At 39.7% G+C, this 18443-nt stretch overlaps 2 protein-coding genes across 5 annotated transcripts in view; one reads left to right on the top strand and one right to left on the bottom strand.

Moving 5' to 3' along the window:
• Positions 1-9279, bottom strand: part of RMND1 (required for meiotic nuclear division 1 homolog) — a 37622-nt gene extending 28343 nt beyond the window's left edge. For 2 of the 4 annotated variants that reach the window (XR_009005183.1, XM_007196870.3), the window contains exons 1-3: positions 9142-9271; positions 7787-8064; positions 3961-4478 (exon numbers count right to left, since the gene is read on the bottom strand). Coding sequence is in view for 2 of the 4 variants with exons in the window: in XM_007196870.3 (XP_007196932.1) it covers positions 3961-4464 (504 nt within the window). In the remaining 2 variants the exon portion in view is untranslated. Of the gene's footprint in view, positions 1-3960; positions 4479-7786; positions 8065-9141 lie in introns of all 4 variants that reach the window. The other 2 variants (XM_007196869.3, XM_007196871.2) reach the window with 2 other exon arrangements.
• Positions 9280-9596: 317 nt separating this feature from the next.
• Positions 9597-18443, top strand: part of CCDC170 (coiled-coil domain containing 170) — a 132321-nt gene continuing 123474 nt past the window's right edge. Inside the window, 4 exon segments of the mRNA XM_007196928.2 lie at positions 9597-9712; positions 12009-12114; positions 12570-12814; positions 18154-18319. Of these exon segments, the coding sequence (XP_007196990.2) occupies positions 9672-9712; positions 12009-12114; positions 12570-12814; positions 18154-18319 (558 nt within the window). The 5' untranslated portion in view covers positions 9597-9671.

Raw genomic sequence — 18443 nt, 5'->3', positions numbered from 1 at the left:
GTGTTTTCAAGATTTGAACAAACTATCAACAATAAATGGCCATTTGACACAAAATCCAGATTTCCACCATCTTTCGCTCCAGTGGAAGATCTAGCAGTAACTGACCAGGGTCAGGGCGGGGGGGGGGGGGGGCGCCTGATTCTCCAGCCGATGCAGTCCCTCCCACTCCCTGTCTCGTGCCTGCTTCACCATCATCTTTCTTACGGACCAGGCCCATCTGTGCTAAAAAAAACTTACACTATTTTACATTCTCAAAAATGGAACAAGTCAAAGCATTCAACCACTACTTCCATGAGAAAATATATGCTGAGCTCCAAAGAGTCAGGTTATAAATTTTTAAACACAATTTGTTTTTAACTTAGTCATTCCAAGGATCTTTGCAGATTTTCTGAAGACTGTCACCTTTCCTTCTCTCACCATCTCCTATTTAGTTTGGGTCAGAGTTCTAGCCAATGTCTCACAGCTTATTTGGCTTAGCCTACGTTACATAACTTATATGGCTCGCCACACTACTTTCTGTATTCTCCTTAAACATCTGGGATGTGAGTCTCTGTTTAAGTTATGAATCTTCTGTGAATAAATGATTCACAAGGTTTTCCAATTTGACTTGTTATAAATATCATTTTTGGGTTTTATTTCCTTTGTTTTTCAATTTCAAGATTGTATTTAAATCCATTTGGTAAAGGGAAAGAGTGTGTGTCATCTTTGCATTTTTTTCCCCTATTATTTAAAGATGTTACTCTGCAAGAAGCTTTCATTTTTAGACATGTTTTTTTCTGGATTTTTATAATGAACCATTATTTTTTGAGCATTAAATATAAATATATAGCAAATTTCAGGTTCTAGCATGGGGATCAACAACTTGTTCTTAAATAAATGTGCCAAACCAACCTAAAATAGTTATTGGATTTAAGACTTAAATTTAGGCCTTTCTATTTTAAAATGTTAAAAGAAAACCACCCAAACCCAAACAAAACAAAACCAAAGCCAAGAAAACCACCATGTTTCAGTATGTTTCATTTTTCTGGCCACAGAAAACATATTCCAGCAGATGGGGCTAGAAATTTATATATGATTCTTGTTTTAGAGCATCACATACTCTGACAGAATACTTTTCCTAAAAAAGAAAGTTTATTTTTATTCATGTTCTTTCACTAAAAAAAGAAATTAGTGCATTACAGTAACGTTGCTTCTATATTACTAAGGGAAAAAAATGCATGTTTTTCCTGTTATGTACAGATTATAGGCGAAAGTTATAAAACACAGATGCATTTTACATTACTAGTATAAAGCTTTAGCTTTTAAGCTTTCTGACAACCCATGGTGAGAAACCCTTTCACATACACAGTACCTACCTACACATAGACAGCCACACCAATAACTGACACAAAAGCTTCACAGAACAATATTTACCTTTATCATGAGTAATGCATTGATAATTTCTATTCTATTTCATCAAACAAACCAAAAAAAACCCAAACCTATTAACAACCCACTGGTTAATTTTACTACACACTGTGGTGTTAGCCTGAAAACTACTGCTGGGCGTCCCAGCACCCTGCCTCCTCTGCCAGCCTCTACACTGCTCAGAGGGTGGTCCTCATCCTCGGGCATTGTCCTCCTCAAAGACAGGACAGAGCAACAAGAAGCACTGGCCCTGCCATGATAAGTGATGAGCCAACAGTATGTGGGTTGAGTATCTCAGTAGGTTATGATCTCTACAAATGGAATCGGGTGAAGACTTGATTCCAATATAGAGGGTGAGTAGCCTCACCCAGTCAATTCCAAGCGCATGCCGTGTGGCAGAGGTAAGAGGGTGAGCTCAGGTGCACACGTGGGGAATGAGACAAAGGGTACCTCTTTCTGGTACAAAGTAGAGTCCTTTCCTGACTCAGTCCAGAGGGGAGGAAAGGGCTTTATCACCAAAGGGGACTCGCCAGCCCCATGATGCCCACGTGGAAATGGAGGGGCCCTCTATCCGGGACAGATAAAAGCCAGTCTTCAGCCCTGGGCATATATTACCTCGTTATACCTCAAGACTGTGTTCTCCTGTAAGATCATTAGAAAATAATGTTCCAAGAATCATACTCCCTCAGGTCACTTTCAAAATGCTTTCAGAAATAGAAAAGATTGTCTATTATTTTCCTGTGCTTCCAGAGAAACGACATACTGTTTCTGTTTTCGTGAAATTCCAACTGAAGTCACAGCTATTACGTTACATAATATGTCCTACGCCAGGACCCAGGAAATAAATGACTCCTTAAATTGGTGACAGAAAAAGTTATTTCTTATAAGACACTCTTATGTTTTTCTTTTTTTCTTGTTAGACAACAAGAAATGTACAACCCAGGAGTATTCCTGCTTTTCTTTAATCATTGGGCTTCTCCGAACTAAATGTTCAACTAGATTACGCATATCAGATACCTGATAATATTTACTTCTCTGTTCATATCAACTGCTTGCTCTATTTTAAATGTAATGCTTTTATTATCTCATTTGAAACTTATTAAATTTTGAAAATCTACTTCAAATCCTTTCCTGGAAGCAGAAAAAAAAAAAAGTCCTAAAGAAAAATAAAAAACGGAATCCAGGAAAACTGCTTTCAAGTCTACGGACAGTCCAAAGAAATAATGCCTTTTTGACAGTTTACAACCAACAACTACAAAAAAAAGTGACATCGCTGACCTTACCAGCCTTTCATAAGAAACTTGACTCTGCTCTGGGCTGCTAGATGTAACAAAAGAAAAAAGGGACTTGATCCTCCTCTTTTTTGGATCTGCTATGAATTCAGGTTTTTACACTTAATTTCATCTCAGTCACTTAAATACTAAATTTCCCAGATGATCACAAAACTAAACAACATAATTAAACACTCAAGAGCTAGAAAGAAAGGGGTGAGAGCAGAATGCATCCAAAACTCCCATCCTTCATATCGTGGGTTCAAGGAAACCAAACAAGAATGTAAACAAAGCTAGAATCCAAAATAAAAGTCATTAACCAACTCCTAACTTCACAACCTGAGGATAAGACGTGAAGGCCTGTACCCCTTTTTAAAGGAAGTCAACCACACAGTAAAAAAAAAAACAAAAAAACAGAACAAGTTAAACGCTCTCAAGGTCTCCTTCTCAGAATCGAGATTTTAAGATAGACAGTATAACCTGTTTTCTGATAGATTCAGAATGCTTCATCAAGTTTTAAATATTCGACATTCCTACTTTTAATGTTGATGGCTACAGACATCAAAGATCCCTTTGCTTCTCTTCTATCCTTTCCTGTTTAATAAACATTTATTAAGTATAAGGCAAAGTTTCAAGTATCATGCGAGATACACAGGTTACCAAAGGGCTTGATCCTGACCTTAAATATTTATCATTTAGTGGGCAAATGCAAACTGTAGTTGAGAAATTCCCATAAACCTCTGAACAGTGAATGAAAACAACCACTTCAACCTTCAAATGATAAAACAAAGCACTTCACTCTGCTTTTTGGATTCCACCTTGCCATGTCCTTTCACCACCCCCTCCCATGCAGTCACCACTGGCTAATGAATGTTTACCTGTCTGCATACTTAATGTAACAAAAATTTTTTAAATTTAATACAGAATTTCTACAGTTTGATTTTTTTTTTTTAATGGGGGCTTTTTATAGCACTGTTCCTAGAATGGACTTACTACTAGTCTTTTTCAAAATCTCCTTAGGCCACTAACTAATCCTTTCATAAACTATATTTTTATATTTAATTGCCTCTATTTTGCCTTTATATGTACCACTAATTCCTAAAATTAAGATGTTGATTCTCTTTGGAGATGACAGGTTTTACTATTAGGCTTCAAAGATCCTGAAAGAAGTGCTGAGCTGGGGGCTGGCTCTCCTATGTTGGCAGTAAGGCTGAGGTGGGATCCACAGGGGTTCAGAGTGATTATTAGGGAACAGAGGCGCCACCACCACAAGTGTTTTTACCTTGTTCACAGGCAGAACTGGAAGGTTGGTCCTGGATGGCTGCCTGGTCCTTGATGCTTTCAGTGGTCTCTTGATTTGCGGAAAGTCTTGTTTAGAAACAAGTGTTTCCGTTGACACAGATGAGGAATGTCTCTTTAATATTTTTATAAACCACTTAAAACCTAACAGATTTGGTTTGTGAGTCACTTTCCTATGAGTACCAAGGGAGTTCCTGGTTGGAAGGTGCTCTTTTTCATCTTGGTAACGTGCGGTGTTTAATGGAGAGAGTACGTTTGTATTTGATATTTTCCGGTTCATTTCCAGGACCTGGGACTTATTCAAACCAACAGCTGCTGTATCAGGAAAGAACAAATTCACGTTCTGACTTCTTGTCAGGGTGTTGCATGCTGTGGTCTCAAATTCCTTAAGTGGTTTTAATGTTCGATGAACAAGTCTTTGGCACTGACACGCTTTTGATAAAATATAGTGACATCTGGCCAAGGATCTGAGAAGTCTGGCTGACATTACCACATCTCAAGCTAAAAGAAAAAGAATTCAAAGTTCAAGTTTTTTAATAAAAAATGTTAAAAAAATATATAGTGTTTTCCCAGGTAACAGGTATATTTCTGTAAAACAATTTGCAAAGTAGATACATCTTAACTTAAGCCTAGTAAAAGAATGAGGTTAAAAAAATACATACAAGTGTTTTCACCACCTCTCCTTTAGTCAACCTTTAGCCTTCTTTCTGGAAGGCTACAAGACTATAAAGCTATTGAGGGACTTCCCTGGCGGTCCAGTGGTTAATACTCTGCGCTCCCAATGCAGGGGGCAAGGGTTCGATCCCTGGTCTGGGAACTAAGATCCCACATGCCGCACGGCGTGGCCAAACCAAAAAAAAAAGTAGTTTATTTGTCCTTTAAACACATAGCATTTTTTAACACCTTCAAGCAACAGACAATTATTGGGGCCTATCAGAGGTGATGTTTGAATCGGGTTTCAAAAGCGCAGAGGGATCAGCAAGTCACACGCCCCAGGTAAACAGTGTTGTTCACCTGACAAACAGGATGCAACTTCAGGGAAGCCAGGCGTGAGCTGCAGCAGCAGCTGAGGGCCGAACAGGGGCCGGTGGCTGCATCCTAAGTACTGGTCCTAAAGAGTCTCCATAGGAGGGGGAAGTCGGAGCTCTTCACGTGACACTCACATGGCCAAAAGTACATTTAAGAAACATATCCTTGGTTAAAACTTAGAGGGGGAACTGAGAGAGACTAAGACATTGCTTTCTGAGTACTTTGTACCCAGCAAGCGCTCTGCTTCACCTCACAACAATCCCGTGAGGTACTTCACAGGGGAAACTGAGGCTTAGGGAGGCTGACTGCTTACAATCAGTGATGCAGAGACAGAAGGAAATCCCAGGCTTTTGCAGTTCTAAAGACAACGCTGTAACCACTGCATATATATTATCTCCCTTTAAAAGGATGAGGCCAAGGATGAGTCACTGCGATATTTAGGAGGTAGAACCTGCTGCTTTCAAAATATCTTCCAAAGCTGGAATTCTCTATTTAGTTCTAGTCCAACTAGCTATTCTAGTTCACCTTTAGTTATACTATTACCTGCCAGTTGAACCAGTGGGTTTTGCAGAACCTAATTAGACACTATTTTAGTAATCTGTTTACACAGACCTGGATTCTTCCATTCTCTTCTAGGAAATTCTTACCTCCAAGCTCTAAATCTTGCCTTCACACAGAGGCTGGGACAAAGAACGCAAAAGCTACAGGACAAACAAGTGTGTTTTCTACCTTTGCTGAGGAAAACAGAGGGGTAGCATTTAAGGTATCCGACACACACACAAAATTATTTAGGCTTTGTTAAAAACTGGAACACATCTCAGAAAAGTGAAATTTTAATTGCACAAACTAAATTTAAAGATAAAAATACACTAGATTTTTAATTACACTAAGAGCTTTATATAACATTTTGGGCATCGAATTTCCGTGTTCCACATCATCCTTGTCATAATTCTTGATGGTTTCTACATCCGTGCAGATTGATGGGGGGCGTGATCCGCCCCCCACCCCCCCCGAGTGATCTCATCTTCCATTCTCCCTTAGCCACTCACTCCCAGGGTCTTACGCTCCGAGCTATATCGTGGCCATTAGGCACCTGCGGCTACTGAGCACTTGAAATGTGGCTCAATAAAATTTAAAAAATAATTTTTTTTGGTACCTTGTATTTTATACTTAATATAAAACAGTAAAATATCTCAATAATTTTTATATTGATTACTTGTTGAAATAATATTTTTAGATATATTGGGCTAGATAAAATTAACCTCACCTCTTAATTTTTACTTTTAAAGTGTCTAGAAAACTTAAAATGCCGTGTGTGGCTTGTATCGTATACCTGTTGGAGGGTCCTGCTCTAGACCTGTCATTACCAGTATCTGTAACCTCATGTTCTCAATTTCAAGCATTCTACTCTCCAAACACCACCTCTGATCTTTCAGGCTCACTCCTTCTATCACCCAATTCCAACAGTTCTTCAACCCCAACAGGACCTACAATTCAATGATCTAAGCACTTTTTCACTGCCCCTCACTCCCCACATCACTTCCCCCACACTTAGCTATATTCCATGGGCCCCAAATCCCTTGCACCCCTCTCTTCCACATACCCACGTGACAAAACCTCAACGTGAATTAAATATAATTCACCCAATTTGTGCCTGGACTCCTGCACCTCAACGTGGCTGGAGACAGACAACCAACCAACAACCATCTGGTCTCACTTTAAAATCATGACCACCCACTTCAGGTGGGCCCTTCATGCCACTCAACGATCTTAAATACTGTACTTCCATACTATATTTTACTTTTCGCTCTCTCCTCACACCTTCAATGCCTCCTCCTTTCTCATTCTCAATAACGACCTTGCCTCCTCTTTGGTTGACAAAACAGAAATAATCAGGAGAGAACTTCCACCAGCTCTTGCCATCATCCACCTGCCCACCTATTGCTTTTGTGCCCATATACTCTGTCTTGCCTTCTGCTGCTACAGATGAGGTGCCCGTGGTCCCATCTACAGCCAGGTCCTCTATCTGCACACCGAGTCTCTTCCTTCCCTGCCTACAGAAGACATAGTTAAGCTCTTCTCCCCTCTCTCTCCCATGCTATTTATTTTTCCCTTTTTACTGACACATTCCTATTAGCATACAGCTAGGCTCTGATTTCTCCCACCTTATAAAAACAACTCTTCCCCGACACCCATCTTCCCTTCCATATACTACACTTGTTCTCTGAGCTCCTTTCCTTTTAGAGGAGTTTTATTGCCTCTCTCCATCTCCTCTTCTCTGATTTTTTTTGAACCCACTCCAATTGGGCTTTCATCTCTGTCACTTCACCAAAACCCATTTGTCAAGGCCAGCAACGACCACATTTATAAGTCCTGTGGTCACTTCTCAGTATTCATTTTACCTGACTGACCAGCAACATGTGATACAGCTGATCACTCCACCCTACTCCCTCACTCGCTTCTGGGATACCACGCTGGCCATTTTCATCCTACCTCATTGGTAGGATGTCTCTTTTGCTGGTTTCCCATCCCAAGAATGTAATGTACCAAGGCCCAGTATTTGGGTCACCTTTCTTCTCTATTCTCAGCTCCTGGTGATCTCACCCAATCTCATAGTTTTATATAGTACCTACAATTGATGAATAGCAAATATTTATCCCTATACTACTCTGATGAGCATGAAAAAATGTAACATGCTCAAAACTGAGCTTCTGAAATCTTCCTGCAAATCCTATTCTTCCCAGTCTCCCCCACTCATGAAATAGCAATTACATCCTTACCTTTGCTAAGGCCCCAAACCTGCAGTCCACCTTATTCTTCTCTTCCTTCTCCATACCCAATCTGTCAGCAAATCCCACTGGCTTTGTTCGGACTGGTCCTCACCACCAACACTGCCACCACCCTGGTCCAAGCTGCTGTCCTTCCCAGGGATTATTGTCACAGCCTCCGAATTGGTTTCCCAGCTTCTGTTCTTCAGATTCTTCTGAACACAGCAACCAAACTCAAATCGGATTACATCTTCCCTCTTCATAAAATTTGATGATGGCCTCACATTTCACTTGAAATAAAAGCCAAACACCTTAAGATAGACTGCATGGCCCTCCATTCTCTGCCCTTTATCACCACTCTGACATCTCCTCCAGCTTTTTCCCCCTGCTCATTTTGCTCCAGTCACTCTGGTCTCTGGATCTCTGCACTTACTATCCCTTATACTCTTCTCCCGGGTGTCTGTAAGCCTCATTCCCTCACCTCCTTCAGACCTTTGCTCAAATGTCTCCTACACAGTGAAGTCTTCCCCGACCACTTCATTTAAAACGCACACCAGCACCCGCACTCTAGCTTCCTCCACTCTCTATTTCTCCATTGCATTTAACATCACTTGCAAACACGTTGTGTTCTTAATTTATTAACTCACACAACAAATTATGAACTGAGTTCCTACCATGTGACAGAAATTGTCCTACTTGCTAATACAGCTGAAAATAAAATAGACGAAAATCCCTATCTTTTGAAACTTACATCACAGTGGGGGTGACAGATAATACACGTGGTAAACCACTAAAATATACATTAAATAGTCACAACGCTACAGGGAAAAAAACAGAAGAGGAAAGGAGATCTTTGTCTCTCTCCTGTAGCACCTAAGCTCCTTGAGGTTGAAGATTTGCCTTTTGTTCATGCTGTGTCTCCTGTAACCAGAGTGCCCAGCACACAGCAGGTATTCAACTCGTATTTTTTGAATGAAATACAAGGCAGCTACTCAGTTCTTGGACACATTTCCTTTTAAGAACTTTTTAAGAACATACAAACTGAGAAATCTGTATCAACTAGACTATGAGTCAATGGATAAGTGGCGCTAATCTCTGGGAGCACGCCTTCCAATTCCTTAAGCTGCTCAAAATTATTTTATCTTTGCAGTTACCGCTATGCACTGGCTGAAAGAAGGGTTCAGTACGTGGGTATGGACGGAGTGCTTTTCACTCCCAGCTAAATCGACCAAAGATCACTGTAATAGGCAGGGGGCCTCCGCTGTACCGGTGAAACACGTGACGCGAGACGTTCACGGCGGCGGGGAGCAAAGGGCGGACCGCTGTGCGAGACCATACAAGCTCCCAGAACAAGGTAGTGCACTAACCTCTCCGCGGGAGGAAAAGACAGACGCGCCAAACGCGCAAGCTCCTACGGCTCTGCCGCAGGCAAGAGACAAGAGTCCCGGCGGCAGCCCCGCGCTCCCGCAGCCAGTCCCAACACAGACCCAGCGCCCCGCCCAGAGCCCGACACTGCGCAGGCGCACAGGACTCCTGGCCCAGCGGAGCGTAAGCCGCCCGGTCCACGTGACCGTAGGACCACGTGACCCGTGCTGCCGCGACCTTATACGCTCCCTAGTTCCTGCGACGTCCCGGTCCCTGGTTGCTTCCGCCTTCCGCCCGCTTCCTTATTCCGCTTCTCTCGTCGCCCTCAGCTGTCCCCGCCTTCGTCCCCGGAAGATCTCCGGGTCCTCGGCCATTGTTTGTCTCTTCTACGGGCACCAAATAAAGTTTCTTCATTCAAAAGCATTTTTTTAATCCACATCCCTCCCTTTCTCAGCTCCTCCCCCGCGCCTGCACCGCCTCCCTTCCTGCGGCGTGTGAAACCCGAGCGTTGGCGTGGGGAGCGCGGAAGGTGATGGCGGGGCCTCCGGTGTCTCTCTCGGCACGGGACGTAGGGTTCGTGTCGCTTTCCTCCCCCGCTCCTCTCCTTTTCCTCCTCCCCACTTTTGCGGAGAGCTGGGCCTCGTCGGGAACCTGTGGGTACCAGCGGGGAAGCAGCGGCGGGCCGGAGGCGCCTGCTTCCCGCCGCTAGCGAGTTCCATCCCGCCGTCCGGGCTCCGCTTCCCGGGGACGGCGCCTCGGTTTCTAACGGCTCGCGGGGAGGCGAGGGCTAGGCGGCCGGTCTCCGGGCTCCAGGGTCGTATCGGCTTTGCAGCTTCTTCCTTGCGCTGATTCGTGGCTTCTTCCCTGCCTACACGGGAACGGACTGCGAACCCCGACTGAAAATCTCCGCTTACCCCCACCTCTCTACAATGGTGGTTCAGGGGTTTTGATAGCCTTGTATTAATGTGTATCAGTTAACGCGTCTTTCAAGTGGTTCGATACTGTTTTTTTTTTTTTTTTGGTTTTGGTTTTTTTTTTTTAACTTACGCATGACTGTCTTGAGAGTGTATGCCTCCTTTCAGAGTGTTGCAGCGCGTGGCTTTAATCATATTTTAATTAATAAACCTACTTTGGGGGGGTTAAAGTTGTCTGCAAAAGTTAGGGGTCTGAGATCTGTCGAGAAATGTGTTTCTTCCTATTGCTGACCAGATCAATTCATAATCCCACTATAAAAAGTGCCTGTACCTTCTTGCGTTTTAGGTGTCATGTTATAGATTCTATAACATTATTAGATCTGTCTGTATAAATTGAGAGGCCCAATTTATATTTGAAATACGTCCTTACTGCAAAAGATGGCAAAACACAAGAGCACTTGGAAGAAATTGACCGTATCGGCAGTAGATAGAGGCCAGAGAGGCCAATGTCCCAGAATTTAAGCATGTACTCACCTTCAGGCAAATATAGGGAGTGTCTGCGTCCTTAAATTTTGGGTCCTAGGCATCTCTGCTCTCACCCAAGTCCTGGACCTGAGACCTTACCCTTAGAGATGGAAGCCTCTGAGGAAATTTAGTAGCTGGAAAAATAGAATAATTTTCCAGTTAAGTAAAATCTCAAAGGACTGTCACTTCTTTTCGTATCTGCTGCCTTGGAAAATTCAAGTGTCAAGTGATTTAATATTCTTTCTCTTCTCCCAAGGAATTAGTAGTAATTGTTAAAAGTTAAATTCTGATCAGAGCAGTTATTATGCATATTAAAACCTACTCACTGTAAAACACCACAGAGTCAGAAAACACTTCCTATTTTTTTGCTATTTTTTTGAGTTTTATGGTTAACATTTGAGGAAGCCTCTTGAAAAAATACTCAGGGTATATAACCCTATTTTTTAAAATTGCAGTAAGGTCTTTGAGCTTTTAGAAGTGATGATCCCACATTAAAGTTAGAATAGGAGATTTGGGCAGAAGTATTCCAACTTTCTTCATTTTTACTTTGTCTCTGGTGATCTGAAGATATACATGAACTGCTCAGTTAAATTTTGTGCTTTCTATCTAAAAACTGCACAGTACTAAAGTCTTTTTTCTAACCGAATCATGTATGTCCTTAAACTAATTAAACATACAGTGATAATCTGTAACCCTTGGTTTTTGCTTGTCTAAAGTCAAGAATATCTTTAATTTTTGATTCAGGTATACTCAAGTTTTGTTCCTCTCCAGCTTTCTTCATTCTTTGACACTTTTCGAAATCTCTAATTTTCTGGTTGGGAGAGCAAGATGGTAATATGCCTTAATTTTGTTTAGGGGCAGAGAGGATGGAAGGAGATATTAGGCAGGTAAAGAAGGCAGCAAGAAAAACCTTAGAAAAGAATCAAGTTGGCTAAGAGTATAGACAAAGAGAAGCAGGTTCATAAATATCTTTCATTATATTTTTCTAGCACAGTAAAGTCTTTCAGGCAGTTTTACATCCATTGCCTCATTCATCTTTCTAAGTAGAAGTCACTTAGTAAGTAATAGACCTAGGAGGAAAGCCTGTTTGATTTTTAGGATAACTCTTTTTCTGTCCTATCCCATTGTTAAACTAGTTTCTGATTAAGGAAAATAAAAGGAATACAATGAGAAAGATAAGAAAGATTAAGTAGACTCCAGGGTAGAGCCTGGAATTCGAGGCACAAAGAGTGCTTAGCTTTTACGATATACCAGAGAGGTTTTCAGATTTTCCTGTGTTACTATAGGAGTTGGGCAATGCTGGTTTACTTTACAGGGCTTGTATGAGCAGGAATTTGAATTTAAATGAGGTGTTCCAGAAACTGAAAGATGACCAGCCTTCTAGTGTTAATGCTACTAAGTAATATACTGTGTATATGACTCTTTTCTAGGTCATTTGCATATCTTACAGTTAAAGACAGATTACCACAGATCTTAACCAAAGCTATTGATACATTGCATCGACATAAAAGTGAATTTTTCGAGAAACATGGAGAGGTAAGAATTGTGTTTTAACATTAATTCTTTTTTGGTTAACTCTAACAGAAACACAATAAGCAGTTTTCCCTCTGTGGTAATGGTCATTCCACCTGGAGATAAGTTCATATGGTGAAACTTAAAAAAAAAAAGGCAGGCTAGATAAGGCAATATAATGTTGATATGAGATCTGTGTTGTTCTTTGATTTTTCAACTTAAGAATTCTAAATTTAAATGTTTATAATAGTTTTTGAAAGACATAAAATGTAGTTCTGAAATGTATTAGTTTTTTTCTTCTTAAATTTAGATACATAGAAATTTGCTACCCTAGAGGAATTATGTATATATGTGTGTACATATATACTTATATTTATAGATGAAATAATTATATATAAATTAATTACATGTAAACTATTCATATATACGTGTGTGTGTGTATGTGTGTATTTTTTTTTCTTCCCACTGTATTTCTGCAGAAAGGCCTGGAAGCTGAAAAGAAAGCAATTTCTCTTCTTTCTAAATTACGGAATGAATTGCAAACAGATAAACCAATTGTTCCTTTGGTTGAGAAGTTTGTTGATACTGACCTATGGAATCAGTACCTAGAATATCAACAGACCCTTTTAAATGAAAGTAATGGAAAACCAAGGTGGTTTCTCTCACCGTGGTTGTTTGTCGAATGCTACATGTATCGTAGAATTCATGAAGCAGTTATCCAAAGGTAAGTATATAGCCATCAAATAACAAATGTTTTAGATAATTTGTGCTTTTTAAAAAATTATAAAATGATAAGTTTTCAAATAAAAACCAGTAGAAGCCTGTATTCAGTTCAACAGATATTAATGGCACTATTGGATATTTCTGCGAATGTTATTGCTGTAATACATTCTTGGCAATTATAATCCACTTGCCCAGAATAGACCTAAAATTGAATATCTGAATAGGATATTCAGATATAAAAATCCTTATAAAAACTTACTTATTTGTAGAGTAAAACAAAATGTACTTATTGAACAAAAAATGTTAATTTGAAATAATTATTTATATAAAAAATCAAGACAGGACAAAGTAAGCATATGTTTTGTTTATAAAAATAAATAATATGTCAGAATTATTTGGTGAAAGGCGTCACTACATTGTTTTACACACTGTCTTAATAATTTTTAGCTCTTTTTTTTAACAGCTAGATTGGAAAAAAATAATTTTTAAAATTAATTAATTTGTTTATTTTTTTTGTCTGCGTCGGGTCTTAGTTGCGGCACGCGGGATCTTCGTTGTGGCGCGCGGACTTCTCTATAGTTGTGGCGTGCGGGTTTTCTCTTCTCTAGTTGTGGCGCACGGGCTCCAGAGTGGGTGAGATTAGTAGTTGGGGCACGCGGGCTTAGTTGCCCCACGGCATGTGGGATCTTAGTTCCCTGACTAGGTATCGAACCCGCATCTTCTGCATTGGAAGGTGAATTCTTTACCACTGGACCACCAGGGAAGTCCCCCAAATAATTTTTTATAGGTTTGTTTATACTAATTTAATTTTTCCTAGGAAAATTCTGATGGAGAACTGACCTGTAGAGCAGAAGAAAGTGTAATATGGATCATTCTTTTAGTTCACAGGTTATAGAAATACCGGTTTGCTGAATAAGAGGAATCTTTTGGTATCTATTCCTAAACATAGCATAGGATAATTGAAAACAGTTGATTAAACCAGCACTAATATTAAAATAAAAAGATGACTTTGGGGAACATGCGTAAATTTGAGTCTATTCACTTTTTTTTGTCTTCATCTTTATAGATTATTTTAAAGTCAAAAGTTTTTGTATTTGCTGAATAAGTATGTTTTAGGTCTTGTGCTCTAAAAGCAGAATATAATGTTAAAAACATAGCACAGGGCTTCCCTGGTGGTGCAGTGGTTAGGAGTCCACCTGCCGGTGCAGGGGACACGGGTTCGAGCCCTGGTCCCGGAGGATCCCACATGCCGTGGAGCGGCTGGGCCCGTGAGCCACAATTACTGAGCCTGCGCGTCTGGAGCCTGTGCTCCGCAGCAAGAGAGGCCGCGATAGTGAGAGGCCCGCGCACCGCGATGAAGAGTGGCCCCCGCTTGCCACAACTGGAGAAAGCCCTCGCACAGAAACGAAGACCCAACACAGCCATAAATAAATAAATAAATAAAATTTAAAAAAAAAGAAATAAGCAAAACATTCTCTCTATAAATTTGATCTTTAAAAAAAAAAAAAGGAAAAAAAATCTAATTTGTTAAAAAAACAACAACAAAAAAACCCCAAAAACATAGCACATTTTCTGGCTCACAGATCCAAGCAAAAGACTATAGCAAACACTAGGCACTGTCATATATTGAACACCAGCTCCGTTCTAGGTACTTTGCAGCCCAGTGAAGTATAGGTGTTATGATTTCCATTCTAGAGTGGAGGAAACTGAGGCTCAAAGAGATTAGTAACTTGCCCAGGGCTGCATGATTAGGAAATGGTACAGCCAGTATTTGAGCCTGGTCTGTGTAAATCGGATTAGAGCCCTCCTCACACAAGTAGTACATTTGGATATCTTTCCAGGACTAAGGTTAGTCTGACGTTCTGGGTGATGGTTTCATAACTTTGGAAAATATCCATGGTATTAGACAAAGCTGCTGAAGTGCTGAAACGCTGAGGGGCAGTGGAGTTTGGAAGTTAGAAAGGTGGCAGGAATGCTGTTTCTGAGTTTGATTTTAGAGGCGGATCAGGTTCAGAGAATGGAAACTCTAAGGCAGGAGCTTACCGACCTGGCTGCACATTTGTCACCCAGTTGGGGAAAAGTTCTTTGTTTTGTTTTTAAACGTACAGATTTGGAAATTGTTACATTAAATCCTGATGATTTAATTTGTCTGTGATGGGGCCTGCATACCAGTTTTTCTCTCCAGGCCCCAGGGAGACTCTGCCCAGCCTGTGCTGCTCAACCCGTAGGTCCAGGAATAGCTTGATAAGAGGGGTAGAGGCAAAATTCAGCTTTAAGTTCCAGGAATGAGAATATTAGTCAGCCATGGATGTGGAACTCTCCTAAGGTGATCTCTGTGGCAGATATTTGAAGGTCCGGGGATTTGTCTGATACTGTACCATACTCAGGTGTCAGGTCAGTGCAAAGAAAGGCTGTCCTACAGCAGAACTAGCACTGAAGTAGTTTGTTTGTTTTAATTGAAGTACAGTGATTTACAATATTGTGTTTCAGGTGTACAGCAAAGTGATTCAGATAAATATATATGTGTGTGTATATATATTTTAGATTATTTTCCATTATAGGTTATTACAAGATACTGAATATAGTTCTTTGTGCTATGTAGTAAATCCTTGTTGCTTATCTATTTTATGTATAGTAGTTTGTATCTGTTAATCCCATACTCCTAATTTATCACTACCCCTGAAGTAGTTTTTAAGTGTCCAATTTGTTAGGGCTCTTATAGGAAGAATTCCTGTCCTGTGTCAGTCACCCCTCCAGAGTGACCAAAGCATGGTCTTCCTAACTTTTGCAGGATCCCAAAGCACACGTTAGCTTTAAGATATGTTTCTGTTGATTTTGCCCCTTACACTGAAACATACTTCTAATTTTCTTTGTCAGGATGTGTATTTTAGTTTTTTTTAGAGTTAAATGGTTGAATAATCTGCAGATCTAAATTAAGATTCAAAGTTTTAGCCATACGTAAAATTTAAATATATTAAGTAAATATACTTCAGATATTGAAAAATGAAAGTACGGAGAAAATGGCAGACATTTTTAAGCTTTTATTAAAGTGTGATATACATGCAGAACAGTGCACATGTCTTAAGTGTTCAGCTGTGTCCCCAGTGGCTGGATCAAGAGGCAGAATTTAGGCCCCTTTGGATCCACTTCTAGTCACCACCATCACTGCCCCTTAAGGGTAACCACTATCGTGACCTGCATTAGTTTTGCCTGTATTTAAACTTCATTTAAATGAAATTTTATGGAGGTAGTTCTGTGTCTGGTTTCTTTTACTCAGCATTACATTGGTGAGACTCATCCATACTGTTGCATATCATTGTAAACCATTAGTTTTCATTGCTGTATAGTATTGCATGATATGAATACATGACAATCTGTTGACCTGTTCTATTGTTGATGGATATTTGAGTAGTTTCCAGTTTGGGGTTATTATGAAGAGTGCTGCTACAAATACTCGAACACATATTCTTGGTGAACATACGTGTGTGTTTCTGTTGCGTATATACCTAGGAGAGAACCCCTTGGTCATTGTGTACACATATACAGCTATAGTAGATTCTAAAATAGCAAACGTTTTAAAATCTGAAATCATTTATAGCTATGTGAGTTTGCTCTCTTAAATATAAGGAACAAGTCTCATTCTTAACATGAGTTGTGACTTTAAATTAATGAAAGATTTGTTAATAAAGCACTAGAACAAGGGTCCACAAACGTTTTCTGTGAAGGGCCAAATAGTCAATCTTTTAGGCTTTGGAAGACACACGGTCTTTGTTGCAGCTACTCAGCTCTAGCGGTGCCAAAGCAGCCATAGGCAGTATGTAAATGAGCATGGCTGTGTTCCAATAGAACATCAGTTATAGACCCTGAAATTTGAATTTCATGTGTCACAAAATCTTCTTTTTTAATTTTTTTCAACTCTTCAAGAATGTGCAAACCGTTCTGAGCTTGCAGATCATACAGAACAGGTGGTGGGCCAGAGGGGGTCTGCAAGCTGCAGTCTGCTGACCCCTGCAGTTGAACCCACGCACCCAAATAATTTTTGTCCTTTTAAGTCACCTCGAGAGACTGATTCACTTCAGCAATGCTGCCATTGCTAAAAACGTCTTTTAATTCTTTGGAACTTCTTTCAGAGCCAGTTTACAAACCTCAAAAAAAGATTAGTCTCATTATTTTTTAGTCACTCCTCATTTTTGATCAAAAATACTTTATTCCATTTGATTTACATGCCTCATTCTACTGAAATTGCTCTGAGTGACTTTTGGCTGTTTCCAAAAACAAATTAAACTCCAAAGGATGAAGGTATACTGTCACTGACAGGACGTTTAATAATGTGCCACAGGTTCTGAAGAAAATCCCCAGAGAGGAATTCCAAAAGTGCTTTGAGCAATGGCAACATTCTTGGACTAAGGGTGTAGCTTCCCAAGGTGACTGACTGAGAAGGGAGGCAACCATCATTTGGATGTGTAAATTCTGGTATGTTTTTGGTTTTGGTTTTAATCAATCCCATTGCATCAGCCACATTGCCTTTTTACCCTAAGGTAGGAGACCCATGGAAAAAGTAGCTAATTTTGAAGAACAGAAGATCTGAATGTTGTTGACATTTGATTCTGTAAAGTCTTCTATGTTAGTGTTTCTGTCTTCTGAGTCCTGTTTTTCTTAGGCCACTATTACTACTGTTTGATCTCTCATTGGACAGCATGAAGCTGTAGCCATGGCACATACGTCACCATTGGTCAAAGTCAACTTGGGAGTGAAAGTTGCTAAAAAATTAAAACTCTACACATAAATGATCAAAATTTGTCATTATAATAAAATTTACATTAATATTGTCTGATCTATCGCAAGTAGTCGTTGGGTTCCCATAATCTGTATTTGACTCTATTAGTAATCACTACATTGTATTCAACTATTCTGTTTATATCTATATGTTTGTTACTTGGAACCTGGCCACCCTGAGCACCCAAAAGAATGTTTGTTGAACTAGAGCAATTGTCTTGAAATTTTGTTTCTTTTTCTCCTTTTGCCCTGAAAACCCACTGGGTAAGTAATTATAGATACAGTCCCTGTAATTATTTAATGCTTCCAGTAAAATATTTGATTAAGGAACATTTGACAGTTAGTTAAAATGAGTGTGGGGATTTATTTTTGCATATTTTGTGTAATTTGATTATTATTTTTGTGTAACTTGATCTATGTTATACCTAGTAAAAATTACCAGTAAATTTTTAGATGGGATGCTACTATTCTCTTTCCTTTAATAAACTGCAATTACCCAAATGTTAAAAAAAAAAAAGTACAGAGTTATATAAATGTTTCACTTATGCTTTTTTCCTACTTTAGTCCACCAATCGATGACTTTGATATATTTAAAGAATTAAAAGACCAAAATTTCTTTGAGTCTCAGGAATCTATCATTGCTTTATGTACTCACCTGCAAGAGTTGATGAAAACTATTGAAGAACTAGATGAAAATCAGCTGAAGAATGAGTTTTTTAAAGTTCTTCAGGTAAATGTAATAATTCATCTCCTCAGTTTGTTTATTTAAATAGTTGAAAAATAAACTGGTACACGTTTAACAGCAAAACATGTTTACATATTGTCATTTAAGTTATCAGTGATCATTTTTTATC

This window comes from Balaenoptera acutorostrata, chromosome 14, assembly GCF_949987535.1.
Source record: "Balaenoptera acutorostrata chromosome 14, mBalAcu1.1, whole genome shotgun sequence".
Lineage (NCBI taxonomy): Eukaryota > Metazoa > Chordata > Mammalia > Artiodactyla > Balaenopteridae > Balaenoptera > Balaenoptera acutorostrata.
This window is presented reverse-complemented; position numbering and strand designations above follow the sequence as displayed.